Source organism: Ursus arctos, unplaced genomic scaffold (genome assembly GCF_023065955.2).
Source record: "Ursus arctos isolate Adak ecotype North America unplaced genomic scaffold, UrsArc2.0 scaffold_12, whole genome shotgun sequence".
NCBI lineage: Eukaryota > Metazoa > Chordata > Mammalia > Carnivora > Ursidae > Ursus > Ursus arctos.
In genome coordinates, this window is record NW_026622786.1 from 63563306 (window position 1) to 63587559 (window position 24254).

Here is a 24254-nt window from a genome sequence, read left to right on the forward strand (position 1 = left end):
CACGCACACACTTATACACACACACAGAAGACAACAAATGAAGACCAGAACCAAAAGCTCTCGACTCCCAGCTCAGGCCACTTCTGCAGGTGACTCACCCTGCCTTGCCAGCCCACCATGTGCCCTTGGCTGGCTCAGGCCCCATGCACAAATATCTAAGAGTGGCCATTTCACTGTTGCCAAATCCAGCAGTAGGTCAGATCGCTGTCAGAAATGTTGAGAGCTGCTTTTAGTGGCCACTGAGTCTCCTCAGTCCTTGCCTTGCACTTCCAAGGCAAAGCCTAAAGCAACTGCCAAAGTTAAGATGAAGAGAACAGCCGGGAGAGGGGTGGCAGTCAGCCATCCTGCCCTAAGATTCCTTAACAATAAAATAATAATGATGATGATGGTGGTGATGATAGCTGACACAGAGTGCTTTCCATGTGCCAACACTGTTCTAAGTACTTTGCATGGACTAAGTAATTTAACCCCCCTCCCCAAACTCTACACTCCTCATTCTGTTCCTTATGGCAGAGCTGCAGGAGAAGTAGGAGTCAACTGTAGGCCAGGCAGACCAGTATAACTGGGTCCAAAGCAGAGCCTGGGTGGGTTTGCTGGGGAAAGCCCTCATTTATCCACCAAAGTCCCTTTGATCATCCCCACCCCCACCTTTCATGGGAAAGAGGCTCCAGAAAAGGATGGTGCAGAGACATTTATTGGATGTTTATGGGGCTGGTCCACATGGGTCTAGATTTGGGACAGGGACCTCCTGAGGGCTGCCTGGGATGTCACTGGCAGTCACTGTGGCCATGAAGCAATGCTGGAGCAGGTGTTTGGGGTCCACAGACTGCTCCTTGTTGCAGTCTAGCGGTGGGTTCAGGAAGGGGTGATTCTGCCCGAGAATGCTCACTCCTGGCACCTCCATCGAATTGCCTGCATTTCCACCTTGGCAGTCAGGGGGCGCCTGCTCCTTCAGGTCTGGAAAACAGCAAGCGGAAGGCATTCCTCTTAGAAACCTTCCTCCCCAACAGTCTCACACAGGCCCTGGCTAACTTTCCTGACGCTTACCTTGGGCAGGACTGAGCTCAGCCTTAAATGCATCATCTGCTTAATAAATATTTACTAACAACATACTACATCATTCACTAGGAGCTAATGAACTTAGAGTCTAGTGGGGGAGACAGACAATAACCAATTGTTAGGAAAAAATGAAGACTTGACCTTGACCATAAACCCATGAGGTAGATACTATAAAAACTCATTTTATAGGTGAGGGTACAGGCTGATTACACAGCTAGCATGCAGAGAAGTGCTGGAAAAATTTAAAACATACATTATTCTCTTCTTTAAGAATAGATTCCACTCTTCACCTACTGATTTATCCCCTCCTCCTCTTGTATATGAGCTTGAAAGGAGGCTAACTTGGCCTTAGTGTTCCCCACTTCCTGTTCAGGACTTATTCTGCCGAAATTTACTTGGTTTCTGCTCCCAGCATACCTCAAAATGTTTTGTCACTAAATCCCACAGTCACTTACAAATCCTTATGTACCTTGATTTATCAGGAGCATTTGATAAAATTGAACATTCCTGCCTTTTTGGATAAAATGTGTATCAAGCGTTCAGGGCTACCTGGCTGGCTCAGTTGGTGGAGTGTGCGACTCTTCCTCTCAGAGTTGTGGGTTCAAGCCCCATGTTAGATGTAGAGATTACTTTAAAATAAAATCTTTAAAAAACAAAAAAAAAGCGCATCAAGTGTTCAAGGCGGAAATGTGAGTCACCAAGTCCTGCTCATTCCACCAATTACCATCTTCCATATTCACCCATTTCTCTACATCTTCAAGGTCACCACCCTCGGTCAGGCTTTCATCTTCTTCCTCCCAGACCACTGGAACAGCCTCTAGTTGGGGCTCCTTCAGTCTACCCTCCAGCTGTAGCCAGAGAGAGCTTTCTAAAGTCAAGTGAGTCCATGTACTGTTCTTTCTCAAAAGCCTTCAGTGTCTTCCATTACCTGTCACCCTTGGGGTGGCATTCAAGGCTCTTCACATACTGGCCCTATTCCTTCTCTTTGGCTTCATTCTATCACTCTTCCCTTAAGAACTCTATGTTTGTGACACCAAGGTTTTCATTGTGCCATAAATAGCTCCATTCCTTTTCATCTCTGATTTTTTGCTTGTGCTGTTTCTTCTGACTGGAATGACATATTATACCTTCTCTGTCTAGAAAACTCCTTTGCTTTAAGACCCATTGATGGGGGATACCCAGGAAGAATGATGCCTCTGAAACCAGGGGAAGAGTGAATTTTAAGAAGGAAGTTATATTGGACATTGGAGTTGGCTACCTAACATTCATTCTACCTCTTCCCATCTGGTAATAGCAATTATATTTGGGTGGTATTGGCCCATCCCAGCTCTAGGAGTGGGGCCTGGCTAATCTCAGCCAATCAGATAATCCCGTTCCATGCCCAGGGACTGCTGGTAGCCAACTTTCTACCATAAGAAAAGTCAGCCTGAGGAGTAAGCCAACTCAAAATAGAGGGTAGAGTTGAAAGAATCTTAAAGAATGGAGCCACAAGCCTGACCACATAGTGAACTTCTATTCAAACCATGCAGAAAGCCCACCTTACTTTTAGACTTCTCACCTACAAAGCCAATAAATTTCCTTTTTTCTTGTTTGTTTTGTTTTGAACTTTCTATTTTTAAATAATTGAAGACTCATAAGAAGTTACAAAAATAGTACACTTACCCTTCACCTAGCTTTCCCCAATGATAACATCTTAAATAACCATAGAATAACTTCAAAACTAGGAGAGTGACAGATTAACTAAACTACAAATCCTATTCAATTTCTACCAGTTTTTATATGTACTCTTTTTCTGGTGTATGGTACTGTCAAAGTTTATCACATATACAGATTTACATAATCACTGCCACAGTCAGGATAAAGAGCTCTTCCATCACCACAAAGAAACTTCCTTATACTTCCTCTTTATACTCGGACCTTCATCCTAAACCTAACTCCTGGTAACCACTAACCCGTTCTCCATTACTATAATTTTGTCATACCAGAAGTGTGATATAAATGGAACTATATAGTATGCAACCTTTTTTTCTTTTTAAGATTTTATTTATTTATTCGACAGAGAGAGAGACAGCCAGCGAGAGAGGGAACACAAGCAGGGGGAGTGGGAGAGGAAGAAGCAGGCTCATAGTGGAAGAGCCTGATGTGGGGCTCGATCCCATAACGCCGGGATCACGCCCTGAGCCAAAGGCAGACGCTTAACCGCTGTGCCACCCAGGCGCCCCATAGTATGCAACCTTTTAAGATTGGCTTTTTTTCACTCTATATAACACGCCTGAAATCCATTTAAGTTGTGTGTATCAATAGTGCGTTCCTTTTTATGGCTGCATATATTCCATTGAACACAATCTGTTCATTGAAGGACTTTTGGGTTGTTTCCAGTTTTTGTCAATTACAAATAAAGCTGCTATGAACATTCATGTATAGGTTTTGTGCAGACATACATTTTCATTTCTCTAGGATAAATACGTAGGAGTGTAATTGCTGATTTGTATGGTATAGTGGGCCGAATGGTAGCCCCCAGATATTAGGTCCTAATCTCTGGAACCTGTGAATGTTACCCTATATGGTAAAATTTTGCAGATGTGATTAAATTAAGGGTTTTTTTTTTCCCCTAAAGATTTTATTTACCTATCTGACAGAGGGTGGGGGGAGAGCTGAAGCAGGGGGAGCTGCAGAGAGGGGGGAGGAGAAGCAGGCTCCCCACTGAGCAGGGAGCCTGATGTGGGGCTCAATCCCAGGATCCTGGGATCATGACCTGAGCCAAAGGCAGATGCTTAACCGCAAGAGCCACCCAGGTGCCCCAAATTAAGGATTTTGAGATAAGGAGCTTATCCTGAATTATCTGGGTGGGTCCTAAATGCCATCACAACTGCCTTTACAAGAGAAAGGCAGAGGGAGATGGACACACACAGAGTGATGTAAAGACACATATAGAGATTGCTAGGAGCAAAGGGACGCTGGCAGTCACCAGAAACTGGACAAGACAAGGAAGAGATTCTCCCCTGGAGCCTTTGATTTCAACCCAGTGAGAATGATTTTGGATTTGTGGCCCCTGGAAATGTGAGATAATGCATTTCTGTTATGTTAAGCCACCAAGTTTGTGGAAATTTGTTACAGCAGCCGTAGGGAGCTAATACATATAGTAAGTGTGTGTTTAACTTCATGAAACGCCAAGCAGATGGATGGTGAGAATGGGTGATTAGGGATCTCCCACCAACACCTTTTAGAGGGAGAACTGAACTCTTGTTTATCATTTTCCCCCTGTTTTTTTGTCTCTTATTAAATGTGTCTAGGTTGTAATATCACCTCTACCCTTACTTCATTCACCTCATCTGCAAAATAGTGTTGATAATAGCCACCTGGCAGAGTTGTGGAGCAGGTTAAATGGCATAAGGTGTTTAAAGCACAATGGTAGGAACTCAGTCACCCTTCTGATCAAGCTAGTTCCTCACAAAGTACCAGAGTACCAGAGTAAGAAAGTTATGGTCTTTTTTGCATCCTGAGTGTGGGGGATGGGGTTGGGGTGGGAGTGGTGGGATAGTACAGAATGCCTGGGCAGCAGGAGGCACCTATTTTCAGAAATTCTGGTCCACTTCCACTCTGCTCTTAATAAGTACTCCTCACACTGCCCTTGTCCCCATAGTCAGATATCATGGCCCCAAGATACAGCGCAATGATTGTAGGGTTTAGAATCTGGGAGATCGGGGTTAATTCCTCAGCAACACAAGTTCACTAGCTGTGGGGACTTGGCTAATTCACTTCCCTTGGCTAACCCTTGGTTTCCTCTGCCGTACAATGGGGCTAATGATCTCTGCACGTGTTCTACTCGAGGGGGACAGAAATGAAACATTTTTGTGAAGGTAAAGCTCTGATGAATGTAAGATAGTGGGCCTGTAAACTGTCTCAGATGCAGGAGGGACAGGAGGCTCCTGGTAGAAGCTGTGAGTTCGGAGGAAGGAGAGCACAGCACTTAATGAAGGGCAGGAACTAAGAGCTGAGTTTGGGCAAAAGGCAGAGAGAGCTGAAAGCTATCACTTAGTAAAAGATCAGGAAATGCATTTTCCATCTTAAAAATAAGAAGCAAAAAGCAAGAACACAAGCTGTCTTAAACCCTAGAGACCGAATAATCCAGCTGGTGGATGAGCAGTGAAAGTGGGGGGTGGCTTTCATTCACAAGGCCAAGGCATGAACTTTATTCCTTTGAGTCAGAAAGGCTAAGGGGGATAACATGGGGACAGGGGAGGGGAGCAGGACACAAGAGGAGCACCCCACAGACCTGGCCTGGTGACACAGAAAGAATAGGACTTTGGAGACATAAAAAGACAAATGTATTTGAATTCTAGTTCCATGATTTACAAGCTGTAAACCCTTGGGCAAGTCATCTAACCTCCCTGACACCTGGATTTTACATCTGTAAAATGGGGGGCGATAATATCTACCGCACCGGGAGAGTTGGGAGAATGAGATGAGATATTGCATGTAAAGTTTCAGTGTCTGGCCCACGGTGAGGATTTCCCTTTCACAGCACAGGGATACGGAAACAAAGGAGGGGGAAGGCTGACTTGGCTCTGTCACTCACTAGGTGACTTCGGGTCCCTGTCTGTAAAGTCCTCACCTGTAAAATGCACAGTAATAAGATCTATACTCTGCCCAGTTATTGTGAAGAGCAAATGAGATGGTCTATTTAGAATTAGTTCATTCTTTTTAACTGTGATATCGTATTTCATAAATCCTCTTCTGGTGGACATTGAGTTTGTTTCGACTATGACAAGCTATCATGGATCGTTCTTTACAAGTTCTCCCCTAGTGCAACTCTTTCCCTAAGGCAGATAATTAGAAGTGGAATTATGGAGTACAGGGTATAGATATTTTTAGTTTAAATAGATATTGCCAAATTGGTCCACAAGTAGTTGTACCAATTTATACTCTTACTGGTAGCATATGACAGTATCGATTCCTCACACCCAAATTTCTCACTATTAATATGATCCATTTTTGGACTTTTGCCAATGTAATTGATTTTTTTTTTTAAGTTTAATAATTTTTTTTAGTAATCTCTACCCCCAATGTGGGGCTTGAACTCAGGACCCCAAGATCAAGAGTTGCATGCTCCTCTGACTGAGCCAGCCAGGCACCCCATCAATGTGATTGTTTAAAAAAAGTTGTTTAAAAAAAATGTTTAGGGGCGCCTGGGTGGCTCAGTCGTTAAGCGTCTGCCTTCAGCTCAGGGCGTGATCCCGGCATTCCGGGATCGAGCCCCACATCAGGCTCCTCCGCTGGGAGCCTGCTTCTTCCTCTCCCACTCCCCCTGCTTGTGTTCCTTCTCTCGCTGGCTGTCTCTGTCAAATAAATAAACAAAATCTTTAAAAAAACAATTGTTTAAAAAGTTATATAATTTGGGCGCCGGGGTGGCTCAGTCAGTTAAGCATCCAACTCTTTCTGCTCAGGTCATGGTCTCAGGGTTGTGAGATGGAGCCCACTGAGTGATCCTCAGCTCTCGGCAGGGAGTCTGCTAGAGGATTCTCTCCCTCTCCCACTGTCCCTCCCTACTTGTGCACATTTTCTCTCTCTCAATCTCTCCCAAATAAATAAATAAATCGTCCTCTCTCTCTCAAATAAATCTTTAAAAATTAAAAAGTCACATCATTCTTTTTTTTTTTTAAGACTTTATTTATCTGACAGAGAGAGACAACCAGCGAGAGAGGGATCACAAGCAGGGGGAGTGGGAGAGGAAGAAGCAGGCTCCAGTGGAGCGGGGAGCCTGATGCGGGGCTCGATCCCAGGACTCTGCGATCACACCCTGAGCCAAAGGCAGACGCTTAACGACTGAGCCACCCAGGCACCCCAAAAAGTTACATCATTCTTAAATTGCATTCTTTCTTTATTGGGGGGGGGGCAGAGGGAGAAGGAGAGAGAGAATCTTAAGCAGGCTCCACACCTGGTGCAGAGCCCAACACAGGGCTCAATCTCACAACGCTGAGATCATGACCAGAGCAGAAGTCAAGAGGCACCCAGGTGCCTCAGGTTCTTCTCATTATTAGTAGGGCCGAGCAGCTTCTTCTCATGTGTACTGAGCATCTGTATTTCTTTTTTTTTGTAAATGACGTTTTCCTCATTTGTTTAAAGATGTGCCTATATATTCTGGATATCAGCCTCATCTCTATTTTATATATAGTTGATTCTTATTATTCACAGTAATTATATTCTATAAAGTCACCCCAAACATTGAATTAACGAATGCTGAATCATTGCCCCTAGGGAAAATACAAAATTAGGTTCCTGTGATCCTCTGGTCACAACGAAACTCTGTTTCATCAACTGACCAATACATAAATTTATTTTTTGTGTGTTTCGTTTGAAGACACATTATTTAATATATATTATTGACTCATTAACATTGAACTCGTGACCAACAGCACTATAACTCATACCTGAACAAAGTTTATCTAACACGTGTATTCTCTCCACAGGGCACATCACAGCGTTCTTATGCTTAGGGACAGTAAAGAATACTTCAGCACTACATTTGGGGGCCACTTTAGACAGTGAAGTTCACAAGAATCACAAAAATGCAAAAAACATGGCACTAAATAGACTCTTGTTTACAGTATGAGAGTTGAAAACAAGAAGGCAGAGTGTAGACTTGTTTAACCTCAGCTGGGAATGTGTGTGATAGGGTAACTCGAATTTTTTGCTGCTCTGCACATGTCCACATCCACAAATGACCTCAAAAGCACTGCAAGTATTGATTTTGAGGTTACAGATAAATTTCAGCAAGTAGACAAATCTGCAAATATCAGCTCTGTGAATAATGAGCGTTGTCTGTATGTGCGTTTAACTTTATGTTTATACTATCTTTGCAGTCCACCACTTGTTTTGTAACGTTAGGTATGATGTCTTTTGTCTTCTTCTTCTTCTTTTTTTTTTTTGAGAGAGAGAGAGCAGGAGAGAGAGGGAGTGGGGCAGGGAGGGGCAGAGGGAGAGAGAATCTTAATCTCAGGCTCCCCTCTGAGTGCTGAGGCCCACTCAGGCTCATCCCATGACCCTGAGATCATGAACTGAGCTGAAATCAAGAGTTGGACGCTTAAATGACTGAGCTACCCAGGCGCCCCTGTCTTATTTTTATTTCATGACTATTTGGATTTGATGAAGGCAAATTTGCCAATTTTCCCCCTTATTTAAAAAAATTTGAATATTTTATTCAAATTCCTATATTTTAATTAATCTGTTTCTAGACTCTCTTTTTATTCTAGGGTTTTTCAACATTAGGACTATTTACATTTTGGTTTGGATAATTCTTTGTTGTGAAGCGTTGTCCTCTGTATTGTAAGATGTTTAACAGCATCCCTGGCCTCTACCAAGAGATACCTTCCCCAGCTTTGACAACCAAAAGTGTCTCCAGATATTGCCAAATGTCCCTGGGGCAGAGGGACAAATGTGCACCCCGTTGAGGACCACTGCATTGCCCAATTCTGTCAATTGCTGTACCAATATCAAGCGGATAACTCTTTTTTTTTTTTTTTTTTGGAGGATAATTCTTAAATCTTTTTAAAATGTCTGTTATCTGATAGGGCAAGTCCCTCCTCTTCTTTCTTTTCCAAAATTGTTTTGCACTTTTACTCTTCTAGATTAATTTTAGAACTAATTTGACAAATTCCATGAAATGTTTTCTTGGGAATTTTATTTACAGATTAGTTTGGGAAGAACTGATATGTCTTTGATATCGAGCCTTCCATCTACATACATGCCGTTATCTCATGAGATAGGTTCTTTTATGCCTTTCATTAACATCTGTGATTTTTCTCTATAAAAGTTGAAGCCTGGGCTGTCTGCATCTATGCTCAGGCTTTCTTCCCATTCCCCTGCCAGGTTCCTGACTGTAAGGGGAGCCAGAAGAATCCTTCGATCCTCCAAAGCCATCCCTCCTGCTTTTCAACGTTCAGCAGCCCAGCGTTATTTATTGTCACCAGGATCTGAGAAGGGTTCTTTGTGCTGTTGTTTGTTGCACGAGTTGATTTCAAGTTGGAAAATGAATCTTTTACAACTAAAAAAGCTCTCTCTGTCATTCTCTGAAATTTAGCTACTACCCACATTTCTACTGCCCTGATAATTGCCATCCCTGCTTCTTCTGCTTAGCTTAAATTCCTGCCTGGCCTTATTTCCTATGATGCCCCAGGGTGAGTGACCCAGTCACTGCATAGGTCTTACTCAGAACTGCCTGCATACTTTTACCCATTATTTACCCTATCCTGGGATGCCTTTTCTCCTTTTACCCAACCCACTCCTTTGCTAACTCAGCACTAATTCAAATCTACTCTCCTTTTTGGAATTATCTTTACATTTGTTATTAGACAATTCTGTACTTAATTATAGATCTGCACAGACCCAGGGTGGTAGGCAGAAGAAAGAGCAGGATTCAAGGTAGAAAAACATGGGCTGAATTTTAGCCTTACCATTTATTAGCTGTACTGTTTTGAGTAAGTCATCTAATCTGTCTTAGCCTTGATTTTCTCATCTGTAAAATGGAGATAATAATACTCATTTTGAGTGTGGTCTACCAAACTACACAGAAAGATCACTTGCCAGTAGGCGCTTGTGTCTTTCACAGTACCTTGGAGAGGTTGTGAAACTGTGTGCAATAAAGACTTATGAAAAAGCAACATTTTTGGCAGGGGTCCCTTTGAGGCTCTAGAGGGCCTATGTTAATAATGAGGGAAGGCGTAGTCCAGCAATTCGTATTATCGAAAAATAACTGTATTTAATTTCTGAACAAACTGAGTTTGGAGAGCAGCAAATTTTGCTTATTAATTGTAATTTGTTTGGGATAATATTAAAATCAGTTTTCATTCCCTAAGGCTAGAATTTAAAATGTTGTCTGAGAAAATCCACAAGATGGATCAGTCTTTGTGTGGCAAATAGAATGCTGACTAAATCAAGTTATTTTGATAAACATTGAGCACATGAAGAGTTTGGGATGAAAATGTTCAGACCGTGAACCTCCTAAAAAAATGTGCTGCTGCTTCAGAATATTCTAGAAACTCTCGTGAGTTTCCAACATTCCAAACATCATCTAAATATCTCCCCTCTGTAAAGGTGCTAGCCTGTTTAATACAAGGAAATCATGAGGTCTGTTTCTTACCTGGAGGCTGGAGGCTTAAGCCTGGGTCCAACTTCGTGTGGGGCTTCGAGCTAATGAACAGGTAACAAAGTACGCAGGCAGTGACGATGAAGGCCAGGAGAACCACTGCTGCTATGGACAGGCCCACAAGGGCTCCAATGCTGGGGAGAGAAGACCAGAGGGAGCTGAGGTCGGCAGGGGACATAGGAGGCAACCTGTTAGATGGGAAGTGTTGTTGGTGTCATAGCATCAGCTGGCTTCAACTTTCGTTCTGTCTCTACTTGTCTTAGGCTGTTTGTGCCTAAGCATGAGACAGAGCATCAGTTATATGCCAAGGACCCACCATATGTGTAACATGACTTGCGTCAGTGCCGCCACGTAGTTGGGGCTCGGTATGTGTTCCTTTTCTGCTCTTCTCCTTCCCTCCCTACTTTCTTCAGCCTGCTTCCCTCCCTTCCCCCAGGGAGCTGGAGATGGTCTCAGAGAGCCCTCCCCACGATGCTGTTTCTTAAAAATCATGACACATAGTAGGCCTTAGCTAAAAACTAGCTGTCCTTCCAGCCTCAAGGTAGTTTCTGACTCACCCTCCAGTGGTCATCACGCCAGTGTGGACTCCGTGTTTAGAAGACCTCCTCACTGCTGTCCCCTCACCCTCCAATCTTGCCACCTGTGCCCCAAGTCAGGCCCTGGTCACCTGGTCTCCGGACGACTACCTCCTGGCTCATTTGGGAGTCACAGTCTTTCCTGCTTCACATGATTGCTCCCCATCATCTCCCCACACTAGAGATTTACCTGTCCTTGAAGGCCCATCTCAAACGTCTCCTCCTCAATAATGCTTTCCTTGGCCATCTTTCTCTTTCCTTTTCCCCCTATGCCAGACTAATAAACCCAGGACTCTTCACTCAGGGCCTTTAGCTCTTCCCACTGGGTTAGGCAGCCCAATTTTTGGTAGGAAAGAGCAAAGGGCTTTGGAACCAAACCTACCTGGGTTAGAACCCAGGTGTGTAACGACTCACTCTGAGATCTTGATGAAGTTATTATAACTTTTGAGCCTCAGCTTCTTTGTCTAAAAAGTGAAAATGATCAAAACACAGCATTTCACAGAGGCACCTGGGTGGTTCAGTTGGTTAAGCATCTGCCTTCGGCTCAGGTCATGATCCCATGATCCTGGGACCGAGTCCCGCATCAGGCTCCTTGCTCAGCGGGAAGCCTTCTTCTCCCTCTCCCTCTGCCTGCTACTCCCCTGCTTGTGCTCTCTTTCTCTCTGTCAAAAAAATAAATAAAATCTTAAAAAAAAAACACAGTACTTCACAGGTGGTAGTGAGGATGACTAATATGTAATATTCTTGGCACATAGTAGGTGTTCAGTACACTCCTCATGTGTTCCTTGAAGGCAGACTCAGACCATATATAATCAGCTTCGTCCTCCCCTTGCAGAAGCCCTGGCACATAGCAAGCATTTAGTAAGTATTACTGAGTACCTACTATGTGTCAGGCACTATGAGATGTTCTCCCAACAGTAGTGGATAGGTAGACAGCAGGCTTTGTTTGTGTGCCCTTCCTGTCTATGACTTCTTCACCAGCTTTTCTGCCCACCCCTCTCCCTGACCCCAGCCCCAGACTCCTGCCCTTGCCACTTCTGCCAGATTTTGCTCCCCGCTAGCTGGTGACTTATTTCCCAGCTAGCTGATGGCTAAGTTCCACTAAACAGAACCACCTTAGAGCTTTGGAGAATCTATCTTCCCATGGCTAAATAAATTATTGAACACCCTTGCAATGGAATAATATAGAGCCATTAAAAACATATTTTCAAATAATTTTTAAGATCAAGGATAAGTTCTGATGAGATAATGTTAAGTGAAAAGAGTAGGACATAGTACTAAATATATAGCATAATCCCAACTTAAATAAATGTAAACATATACATAATATACGTATGTAAGTTTGGATAGAAATACACCAAAATGCTAACAGGCCATCTCTGGTTGTAGTGCAGGCTGTGGATGTCCTGTCCATGTCCCATTGGGTCTTGTAATTGTAGAATACTCTGGCCAGAGTTTCAAATGACAGCATCTGTATCCCTTGGCCTGAGGGCTTTCTTGGGCCCAGAACAGTCTCCGTCTGTACACTGAGCAGGTCAGAAAGTGCAGGAAAATTAATGCCTCCCTTCTCCCATTGACATACAACCAATGATTGACACAAATTGCATGTGAATACCCAGTCTCCTGGCCCTCAGGTGGGATTACTCTGAGGTGTAATTTCTACACTGGCTGGCAGAGTTCAGCCAGCTTAAGCTCCAGTGACCCTCAGTGGGGACACACTGTTGTTTGCTCTTACCCTTCCCTGCCTCACTTTGCTACCCTCTACCAATATTTTCTAGGATGGCTTTCCATAAAATATATTTGCCCTCAAATCCTTGTTTCTAAGTCTTTTGGGGAATCCAAGCTAAGACACTAGATCTCCTATGATTCCCCTGTCCTTTCCACATTTTCCATATTGAGCATGCAGTACCTTTTAGTTCTTATAAGTACTTTAATCAAACATTATTTCCCCTTTCAAGATATGCTCACTATTTTCAAGGCTATTATCTGGAAGACTTGTGCTCCGGTTGGGACTCCACACTTTACATGGGACATCTGTGGCCAGCGGGATGGAAAGGGCCCTCTCTAAAAGCAAGGTCCTTTGAGGAATGGGTGAGAGAGCTGGCAGGAGATGTCCCCGATTAGCAGTGAGTCAGGGAGTGGGCTCTGTCTCTGATGGTCTGTCTGGGGACAGAGGAACCAGGCCCCAACGACAGAGCTGGAACAATAGAGGAGGCTCTAAGGGGAAACATCTGTGCTTGGCAGAAGTGAACTTAAACAATTAGAGTTGTCCCCAGGTGAATGGACTGCCTGGAGAGGTGGTAAGTTCTCTGTTACCGCACGGGTTTGTAAAGAACACCTGGACAGTACACTTCTCTCTGAAGTTAGAGCTTCCTGCCCTGGGTGGGAAACTGAAGAGCTGCTAGCCTTCTAGGAGTTCACAGATCCATAACTCTCAGAGACAGATAACACACTGTGACCCCGAGGAGAGAACAGGAGAGGCGGCCTAACATTTCTCTGTTAGGGCTTTTGAGTCAGGCAGTTCTAAGTTCAAATCTGGGTTCTGTCCTATATAAACTGAAAAATCCTTCATCTCTTGATCTTCATTTTCTTCATTTGTAAAGGTTCCTATCCCACCAGGTGTCCCTAAAGATTAAACGAAGTGCTGTAGATACAGCATCTGACAACCGCTTCTGCCCTGCAGCAAGGCTGCTGCCTTTTGGCTCACACCCTGGTAAAAACGGAGCTACTAATAGAGGGTGTTTGGAAAGTGGACCAGACATGTGATAGCACCAGCTGCTTCGCCACAGGGAGTCTTCACTTCCTGAGACACACTTTGAAAGACACCAACTCTCCTTGAGCACCATCCAAGGAAACGGTCATTTACCTGGAGATTTGTATGTTTTTAAGGACCAACTTTCATGAAAAAGGCCAAATGGAGTTGAGAGCAAAACAAGGTCTCCACCCTGAAATGGTGGCGCTCTGAGGAGCACTCCAGAAGCGTTGTTTTAGGGTTTAGAGTACACCGATTACCTAGATGTCCTGGGGACCCTCCGTTCCTCTCCTCCACTTGGCAACTGTGATGTTTATGAACCAAGCCTGGGAAGAGTCAGCCCTGAAGGCTAAACCTTTCAACTGCCCTTGAGGTCACAGAACGGGAGCACACTGACATGTAATGTGACCTCAGAGGCCACCCCATCCAACCCTCCACCTCATTGTCTGAGCCACTAAAGCATTCTACATATCACGAGGGTGCAAGGCAACAGGAGGGACCACAGGAGAGTTAGAGGGAAGGAGGTGTTAGAAGAGGAGGGGATCTTGGCTAGGTGCTGAGGGGGTGCGTGTCTCCAAGGGCCAGCACAGTGCCCAGGAGACAGAAGAAGGCCAATGAGTGTCTTTTCAAATGATCTGAGTAGAGAGGGTTATGAGAGAGCCAGGCCAGATTTAAACAGTTGTGCCACAGGACAAGCCCACACTTGGGCCAGAGAGGCCTGAGTTTTCATCCCAGCTCTGCCACTTGCTCTCAGCAGGGCCTTAGCAGAGAGTAACTTAACTTCAGGTCTTCTCATCTGTAATATGGACAGAAGACATGTCAGTGTTGTGAATGTGTGAATACATCTAACTCTTGGTTTCTCCTAGGTGATGCTCTTTAAATCTGTCTACCAAGACACTGCTAGAAGATCTTGGACAAGTCGCTTTCACACTCCCAGCTTCACTTTCCCACCTGTGAAAGAGGGAGAAATTCCCTTCTACTGAGCACCTACAGTGTGCACTAGTCACTTTCACATGCATTATTTCACTTAATCCTCACAACAATTCCACGAGACAGGTAGTACGATTGCCATTTTGAAGGTGAACAAAGATCCTTGGAGATAATTTGGCTGAATTCACATAGCTATTAAGTGACAGAGCCACGGTTTGGACTGACTGGGTTCTAATCAGCCCCAAAGTTCTACACTCTCTCTCTCTCTTTTTTTTTTTTTTTAAGATTTTATTTATTTATTTGACAGAGAGACAGCCAGCGAGAGAGGCAACACAAGCAGGGGGAATGGGAAAGGAAGAAGCAGGCTCCAGCGGAGCAAGGAGCCCGATGTGGGGCTCAATCCCAGCACCCTGTGATCACGCCCTGAGCCGAAGGCAGCCGCTTAACGACTGAACCACCCAGGTGTCCCTCTATGCTGTCTCTATACCTCAAAGGGAGGTCAGTGCTACCATATTTCACACCCAGCTCAGTGCTAAGTACACAGTGGGTCTTCAGGAAATACTCCATTATTATACTCTAGGTGCATGTCATAGCTCTCTGAATGGATCATGAGCTCCTCAGGGACAGGGAATAATTACTTTTCGTGTCCCTACTGCCTTGCATAGCACCAGGCACAAAGCAAAGGCTATAAGGACTGAATGAATATACGGCTGAATAGAGAATAAACTAATATAATTCCTCAGATTACAGATAGCAGCCGAACGTGCTGGATTGGGAAACCTGGCCATCTGAAAATAGTTTTAGAATTACAGGTGGAGCAGCTTAGAAAAAGTGATTATCTGTAGTTGTCAGTGGCATATGTCAAGATGATTTCACCTATTTATCTCTTTGGTCCTAGTCAGAAATCAGGGCAATCATTTATCATACTCTTCATTTGATAGTTGTCAAGACAGAGGCTCAGAGAGGTTTCTGTGGCAGACTGTCCTTCCCCACCCAGAAGGTATGCAGCCTCTCGTCACATACCTCCAGAAACAGGAAAATCACTGTCTACTGAGATGGCCCACTCCATTTTTGCTGATACCTACTTCCCAGAGCAGGCTCAGGCTCGGGTCTTTTTTCCTGGATGAGGCCTTTGGAGACGGATAGAGACTGAGAACCACTGCCCTCTCAGCACCATACTTAGGTTCCAGGAATGCCCTGAACAGGTAGGGAAACTGAGGTTCTAACCCAAATTACACTTCTATTAATCTATAGTGAGCTGCCTTCTGCTGTGGCATTATGATGTTGCATGCAGCTCTGATCCCTTGGGACTCTGCTTTAGCTCGGGAGTAGAGTACATCCCCAGTACCCACCCCCGGCCTGGCGCAGCTAAGTGCTCAGTTGGGGTAGCTAAAGAATGACTAAATATGAGGGGGGAGAAAGGGCTGAGCCTCAGCTAGGCCGGGATTGACTTGGGGTGTAGCACGAGGTGAGGAGTAAGACTTGGGGCTGAGGTCTGGGTGTAAGGCTAGACCATGTTTGGAGTCAGGGTGGGGAGGACAGCTGAGGTAGGTTGCCTGGCGGACTCAGGGGGAGGTTGGGGCTGGTGATCAGTATTGACTGGGGAGTGAGTAAAGTCAGGGATGAGGTCAGGCTAATATTAGGATGGGGACCCTGGTGAGCTCTTGGATTAGGGTAGAGTTTGGGTTTCCTGTGAATGTGGGAGATGGGAGTGTTGTGTCAGGGAGAGGGTTGGTGTGTAATCTGGGACTGGGTTCCAGGTGGCAGAGGATGACACTGGGAGTCGGGATGGACTGAAGTTTCTCCAGGGTGGAGTTGGGGATGAGGTTCAAGTTTGGATCTGAATAACGGTTCGGCTCAGGATGGGGGAAGGAGGGAGCTGGCTCGGTGACACGGTGAGAGCAAAGGTCAGCGTTGGGCCTGAAGGGCTAAAGGGCGGGTGCGGTCGATGCTGATGTTGGGGTGGGCACGTGGGTGAGGGCTGAGGGTTTAGCACTCTCTGGACTGAGGGTGCGGCGAGGGGCTCAGGCTGGAGTGGGGTTCTAGCTGGGGTTAGGGCCGAGGCCGGTACCTGAGCCACCACATGTAGCTGTGCTCGTAGGGGAAGAAGCTGTGCGGGTCGTCGCAGCAGTACTTGTGGTCGCGGAAGCCGCAGCAGAAGACGGCGGCCGCCTCGCCCCCCGGCCGCGGGCAGCTGAAGCCGCGCACCACCTCCTGCTCTGCGCTCACGTAGCTGGTGCAAGCGCCGCTCATCGCGCCCCGCGCCGGGCCCGCCGCCACCGCGGGCCACCAGACGGCCGGGCGAGCGAGGAACGGACGGAGACAGAGCCGGAGAAAGAGACTGAGGGAGAGAGAAGCAGAGAGAAGCCTCGAGACAGAGAGAAACGCGGAGACGCCGCGGTTAGAGACCTGGAATCCCTGAGGACCGAGAGAGGCAACCAGGTACGCGGACCGGGCGCGGCGGGAGGGGATGTGCGGGAGGAAGAGGAGAGAGGAGGGCGGAGGGCGGAGGAGCGGTGGGAGAGGAGAGCGGCGGGAAGGCGGCGGAGAGCTGGCGCCTGAGCGCGAGCGCGGGGCGGGGGGACCGGATGCGAGGGCGACCCGCGGAGCCGAGAAGAGGGAGCGGTCGGGGGGAGCCTCCTGGGCGCGGGTCTGTGCCTGCACTTCCCCCACCCGCCCCACCGCGTTCCCAGTTTATGCCGAGGGTGCTGGGTGCTCAGAGAGCCTACACGACAAGTCCAAGGTGGCAGGACGGGAATCCAGGCCACCGCCGCGGATTCCACAGCTGCACTTGAGCACCCTTCTGGGGCTGGGCGCTGTGCTCGACCTCAGGGCAGGTCCGGGCTAGTGCGCGACACAGTAGGGTCAGTATGGGATGATTGGTACACTACTTCACTTAACCCCACACCAACCCAGAGGACCAGGGATTTTCAAACCCATTTTATAAATGAGAGCTAAGCGCCAGAGAGGTCATTTCCCCCAGTCCTCAAGTCCGTGGAATTTTAACCTGGGTCTGTCTAGTCCCCAGGCTCTTGTTCTTTCTGGGGTTCTCACTGTGCCTCTTTCTCAGTGGACTTCTTTTTTTTTTTTTTAAGACTTTATTATTTTTTTTTAAGATTTTATTTGAGAGAGAATGAAAGAGCGCGCGGGCGCACGAGCCGGGGGTGGGGGGGGGGGAGAGAAGGGGAGGGGCAGAGGGAAAAGGAGACTCTCAGCTGGGGCGTGGGGGAGGGAGAGGGGCCGGCGGGAGGAGGGGCTGGACCCCAGGACACGGGGATCGTGACCTAAGAGGAAGGCAGACGCTTAACCGACTGAGCCACCCAGGCGTCCCAAGATTTTATTTTTAAGTAATCTCCAATCCACAACCCCTGAGATTAAGAGTCGTTCCCTCTACCGAGCCAGCCAAGCATCCCTCCAGTGGAGTTTTAAATGTCTTCATCCCCTGGCTTCCTTGCCTGTCTCTTCCTTCCCTGAGCAGCTAACTCATGTACTGACATATTCACACTCCTCTGTTCAGACTCTCTGCCACGCTGGCCTAGGACAAGGGCGCTACATGATGTCCCAAATGGAACCCCACCCCCCAGGAAGCAAAGCCTGCACACCTCTCCACTCTCAGAAATTATTTCCAGATCACAGGAGCAGTGTTCTCACTAGGATCAAGGGATCACAGTCTGAAGGGGCCATATGTGGTCCTTAGAAATTGCCTGTCTGTCCTCTCGGAGTACACTGGGGAAACTGAGGCTTTGAGAGGTACACAGCTTGCCCCAATTGCATTGATCTAGGACTAGAGACTCCTGAGCTTTAGTTATTCCATTTTTAAAATTTTTTAAAAAGATTTTATTGATTCATTTGAGAGAGAGAGAGAGAGTGAGCAGGGGGGAGAGGCAAAGGGAGAAGCAGACTCCCTGCTAATCCAGAAGCCCAAGGTGGGGCTCCATCCCAGGAGATCACGACCTGAGCTGAAGGCAGATGCTTAACCATCTGAGCCACCCAGGTGCCCCTAGTTGTCCCATTTTACATCCCATTCAGCTAGTCACAGGCTATTGGGACTGAAAAAGACCTGTGGGACATGTAATCAGTTAATGAGTCACAGCTAGCTTTAATAAATAATAATTAGGAACGCCAGGGTGTCTCAGTCCATTAAGTTTTGGACTCTTGATCTCAGCTCAGGTCTTGATTTCAGAGTCTTGAGTTCAAGCCCTGGGTTGGGCTCCATGATGGGTGTGGAGCCCACTTAAAAAATAAATAAAATAAAAATAAAAAATAATAATTAAGTGGAATGGAAAAAGTGCACTGTGGATAGTAAAGCTAAGTATTCTTTCATAAAATGCTTATTTCAGTTACATATGTATGTATGAATTATGGACCAGATCAGAATGTAAAATGCATTTCTTACTTTGAGTCAGGTCAAAAAGGTTTGAAAGCCACTGAATCTCTCATTGGACAGATGGGTAGGGGCTAGCTCAAGATGATAAGATCTTTAGCTCTTCTAATTTTTCACAGGAGTAGGTAGAGTAGGAAATAGTTATTGTGATGACTTGGGACTCCCAGGTTTCTCCATCCTGTGCTTTGGGTGTGGTGGGATAAACATGGGCATCAGGCAATCTGGGCTCAAGCCCTAGCTCTCCCCCTTTTCCAGTTTTTCTTTCTGTGTTTCAGGTTACCTTTCTTCATTTAGCCAGCTTCTAAGATACTAATGTGTGCCATGCTTTTGAGCAGAGCACTGGAGCCCCTGAGAGGACTCAGATCCGGGTCTGCCCTTGAGAAACACACAGTATGGTGGGGGAGTCACACAGATGATCATAGGACGGGACAGAAAGGGGAAGTGTAGGGACCATGGCTGCAAAACAGTCACTGTCTGAAGGAGAGAGGAAGAATTTCAAGGGGGTAGTGTCCTTGAGGGTCACGATAAGGTCAAATATGAAAATTGGAGGGAATTGTTATTGTCCCCCAGAAAACCTTTCTACCGAGCTGTGCCTCTCTGCAAACTGGAGGCTGGATGGCATACCCTAATGGAGGTGCACTTTGGCCTCTTTATTTATCAGATGCAGAGTAAAGGGCAGAGTGGAAATCCTGTGGAAAGGAGAGAGGTCTCCTGGAGACAGGGTTTAGCTGGGAGATAGAAAGCACTCTGCTCTGACTTTTGGGAAAATTGTGAAGCTGCCAACAGTTTCCAGAGCCTTTTCCCAGCCAAGAATTAATTTATTCTCCCAACAACCCTGTGGGGTGAGCCAGACAGGGGTGATTATGCCCCTGAGAAATAACAAACCCAATGTCACATAGCAGTCGATGGCCCAGGCAGGACTGGCATCCAGGTTTGTTTGGCCAAGGGTTCCTTTGGTGTTTTGATGAAGACTTACAGACCCTTATTCAGAAGAGTACTTTTAACCACAAAAAGTAAATTACTTAAGATAATAAGAATACCAGTTATATAGAATCATTATCAAAATATTTTTTAAAGATTTTATTTATTTATTTGGGAGAGAGAGCACAAGCAGGGGGAGGGGCAGAGGGAGAGGGAGAGCCACAAGCAGACTCCTCACTGAGCATGCAGACTGACGTGGTGCTTGATCCGAGGACCCCAAGATCATGACCTGAGCTGAAGTCAGACATTTAACCGACTGATCCACCCAGGCACCCCATAAAATAAATATTTTTTAAAAAATATTTTGAGGGGTGCCTGGGTGGGTCAGTCGGTTAAATGTCTGACTTCAGCTCAGGTCATGATCCCGGGGTCCTCGGATCGAGCCCCACATCGGACTCCCTGCTCAGCGGAGAGCCTGCTTCTCCCCCTCCCTCTGCTGCTCCCCCTGCTTGTGTGCTCTCGCTGTCTCTCTCTTTCTCTCTCAGTCTATCAAATAAATAAAATCTTTAAAAAAATATATTTATTTTATGAATGTCTTTCTTAAACATTAAATAACAAGATCTAGAGATTGGTCTATTAGGTATTGTAATTTTGAGGTGGTGAATAAACAGCATTTTTAAGATATTGTTATTGTAATGTAATACGAAACTATGATTTCTATTGGTGACAGAGTCACAGGTCCTGCTAAATAGTACTGTGATTTGTTGCTTACCTGCATGACAAAAAGAAATGCTAAATTCCAATTAGAGGTTAGTGAAAACAGGATGTAATTTTTTCCCATTATAAGTTTATGCACTACCCCCCTGAACTCTAACCTTGGAGCCCTTGAGCTCTTTGGAGCCTATGCTAAAATCCTCTAGCTCTTTGGGCCTAAATGCTATCCTAATGCTTGTTCTTCCTGCAGGCACTTATTGTAGACCTACTAAATACCTGGAAGTTCCCCATCTTGTATGCCATATAGTCCTTGAAAACTTCCTTTGAGATAGGTGTTATTCTTCCCATCTCGCAAAGTAACTGAGACTCAGGGAGATTAAGTGATTTACCCAAAGCTACACAGCCAGTAACTGATCAGAGTTCTGTTCCACCAACTCCCTCCCCAACTGAAGTCGGAGGACCAGAGTCTCTAATACCACAAGGGAAAGAAAGTATAGGAAGGAGGGGTGAGCAGGGAGAACTCACATTTATGGAGAACACACTGTAATCTCAAGATTGTGTTCTGTGATTTTCATCCACTCTTTTAAAACCTGCAACAATTCTGTGCAGTATTACTCTCCCTGTTTTTATTATTTTTTTCAGATCTATTTATTTATGTGAAAGAGAGAGAGAGAGAGGGCACAAGCAGGGGGGAGGGGCAGAGGGAGAGAGAGGGAGAGAATCCTCAAGCAGACCCCTGGCTGAGAGCAGAGCCTGAGGAAGGCTGAACCCAGGACCCTGAGATCATGACCTGAGCCAAAACCAAGTCTGAAGCTCAACCAACTGAGCCACCCAAGTGTCCCTACATGTGATAAAACTTTAAATAGAAATCATTATACGGCATGTATTCTTCTGGAACCTTTTTTTTTTTTTCACACAATCTTATGTTTGTGAGCTTTGTCTGTACTGATGTATATGGTTCATCCATTTTTGCTGCTATGTAGCTTTCCATTTAGTGAATATATGATGATTTATCCATTTTCTTCAACGTTTAGTTTCCTTTCAATTTCTTTTATTGCTATATAGTGATGCTTCTCTTGAGGTTTTTTCCTTCTTTTAAAATCAATTTTATTGAGGTATATTTTACAAACAATAAAACATGCCCATTTTAATTGTATAGCTTAGTGAGTTTGACAAATGTATGCATTCATGTAACCACCACCACAGTCAACATACAACACATTTCCACCCCCAGCTTTGCCTTAAACACCACTGCTCTACTCTCTGTCCCTACAGATAAGTTCTGCCTGTTCTTGAACTTTGTTAATGGAATTGGATGGTAAGTCTTTTGTGTCTGACTTCTTTTCCTCACCACAGTGCCTTTGAGATACTCAGAGATTGTTGCATGTACAGATAGTTCTTCCTTTTTATTGCCGAATACATGGATATATACTCATTATATGGAAATACTACAATTTGTTTATCTACTCAACCATTAATAGGCATTTGGATTGTTGCCAGTTTGGGACTATTATGAATAAAGTTGCTATACACATTTTTACATGTATGCTTTTGTGTGTGTGTGCGCACCCATGTGCACGCATACATTTTCATTTCTCTTCGGTAAATACTTAGGAGTAGAATTTCTGGGTAATAGGGTAGATGTATGTTTAACTTTATAGAAGTTACGAAACTGCTTTTTAGAGTGGCTGTACCATTTTGCATCCCCACCAACAATGTATAAGAGGCAAGGCTCCAGGGGAACCTGGGTGGCTATGTTGATTAAGCATCCAGCTCTTGGTTTCAGCTCAGGTCATGATCCTGGGATTGAGCCCCACATTGGGCTCCATGCTCAGCATAGAGTCTGCTCATCTCTCTCCCTCCCACTCTGTTCCTGCCCCCACTCCCCCAGGCTCTCATTTTCTCTCTCAAGTAAATAAATAACATCTTAAAAAAAAAAAAAAAAAAAAAGAGGCAGTGCTCTACATCCACCCCAGCACTTGGTTTTATCAGTATTTTTTTATTTTGACCATTCTTCTTTTTTTTTTTTTTTAGGTTTTATTTATTCATTTGACAGAGAAAGAGAGAGAGAGAGAGCAAGCATGACCAGGGGAGCAGCAGGCAGAGGGAGAACCAGACTCCCTGCTGAGCAGGGAGCCCAATCGATCCCAGGACCCTGGGATCATGACCTGGGCCGAAGGCCGACACTTAACGACTGAGCCTATTATGCCTATTTTTAAATTGCATTGAATTATAACAGCTCTTATATATTCTACACACAAAACCTTTTATCAAATATATTACTATGTATTTTTTCCCAGTCTGTGATTTGCCTTCTCATTTTATTTTACTTAATTTTTAAAGACTTTACTTATTTATTTTTTAAGTAATCTCTGCACTCCGTGTGGGGCTCAAACTCACAACCTGGAAACCAAGAGTCATATGCTGTATGGCACCAGCCAGGTGCCCCTGCCTTCTCATTTTCTTAAAGGTGATTTCCAAAAAGCCAAAATTAGGGGTGCCTGGGTGGCGCAGCCGGTTAAGCTTCCATCTCTTGTTTTCAGCTTAGTCTGATCTCAGGGTGAGGTTGAGCCCCGTAGGACTCCACGCTCAGCAGAGAGTCTGCTTCAGATACTCTCTCTCCCTCTGCTCCTCCTGCTCATGCACTCTCGCTCTCAAATAAATAAATAAATAAATAAATAAATCTTTTTTTAAAAAAAGCAGAAATTAAAAAATTTGATACTCCAATTTATCACTTTTTTCTGTTAAGATTGTGCTGCTGGGAGGCGCCTGGGTGGCGTCTGCCTTCAGCTCAGGTCATGATCCTGGGGTCCTGGGACCAAGCCCCACATTGGGCTCCCTTTTGGTGGGGAGTCTGCTTCTCCCTCTCCCTCTCCCTCTGTGTGCGTACATGTGCTCTTTCTCTCTCTCTCCTTCTCTCTCTTCCTCTCTCTCAAATAAATAAATAAATCTTGAGGAAAAAAAGATTGTGCTTGCGAGGTTCTATCTAAAAAAGTCTTTATCTACCTCAAGATGGCAAAGATTTTCTCCTATGTTTTCTTTTGGGGGGGGCGTTCCTTTTTTTTTTAATTTAAATTCAATTAATTAACATATAGTGTATTACTAGTTTCAGAGGTAGAGTTCAGTGATTTATCAGTTGTATATAACACCCAGTGCTCATTCCATCATGTGCCCTCCTTAATGCCCATCACCCAGTTACACTGCCCTCCCACCCCCTCCCCTTCAGCAACCCTCAGTTTGTTTCCTGCGATTAAGAGTCTCTTATGGTTTGTCTTCCTCTCTGATTTCATCTTGTTTTATTTTTCCCGAGTTTGCTTCTTTTACTAACCAGAATCATGCTGTATATATTGTTCTTTGATGTGCTTGTTGGAGAGGTTCTCAGCCTAGCACACTCTTTTTATCTATTATATAGTCCACAGAATTAGTGTCATTATTTGGGTTGCTTCCCTCTGCTGTTATAATTATGCTCACTTTTGTCCACAAACTTGAGCACAGGGGCTGGAATTTGAGGGGAAGAGTGTCAGTTTGAGTCCTTGTCAAGCTGAGGTGAAGGGGTGTTGACTGGCATTGAGCAGGTGGCAGGACATGCATGCTGACTCAGGCAGGAGGGTGGCTGGACTGTGAATTTGGGACCCACAGGCTGAGGGCATCGTGTGTAATGGGGACATGGCTGGTTTTGCTTTTTTTTTTTTTTTTTTAAAGATTTTATTTATTTATGTGACAGACAGCCAGAGAGAGAGGGAACACAGCAGGGGAGTGGGAGAGGAAGAAGCA

General features: G+C 45.2%; 3 protein-coding genes across 3 annotated transcripts in view; 1 reads left to right on the plus strand and 2 right to left on the minus strand.

Moving 5' to 3' along the window:
- Nucleotides 1-676: 676 nt before the first annotated feature.
- Nucleotides 677-16743, minus strand: SHISAL2A (shisa like 2A). Its single transcript, XM_026498080.4, has 3 exons — nt 16533-16743; nt 10199-10338; nt 677-957 (listed from the first exon to the last, which is right to left on the minus strand). Exons 1-3 carry the CDS (start codon nt 16712-16714, stop codon nt 704-706), a joined length of 576 nt encoding a protein of 191 aa, XP_026353865.2. The 5' UTR covers nt 16715-16743; the 3' UTR covers nt 677-703.
- The window catches only part of GPX7 (glutathione peroxidase 7), a 34405-nt gene continuing 20397 nt past the window's right edge, over nt 10247-24254 (minus strand). The window contains exon 3 of the mRNA XM_057310797.1: nt 10247-10338. Coding sequence (XP_057166780.1) covers nt 10310-10338 — 29 coding nt within the window. The 3' untranslated portion in view covers nt 10247-10309. The remainder of the gene's footprint in view (nt 10339-24254) is intronic.
- TUT4 (terminal uridylyl transferase 4) overlaps nt 16786-24254 on the plus strand; it is a 188275-nt gene continuing 180806 nt past the window's right edge. The window contains exon 1 of the mRNA XM_044383873.3: nt 16786-16903. The gene's annotated coding sequence lies outside the window, so the exon portion shown is untranslated. The remainder of the gene's footprint in view (nt 16904-24254) is intronic.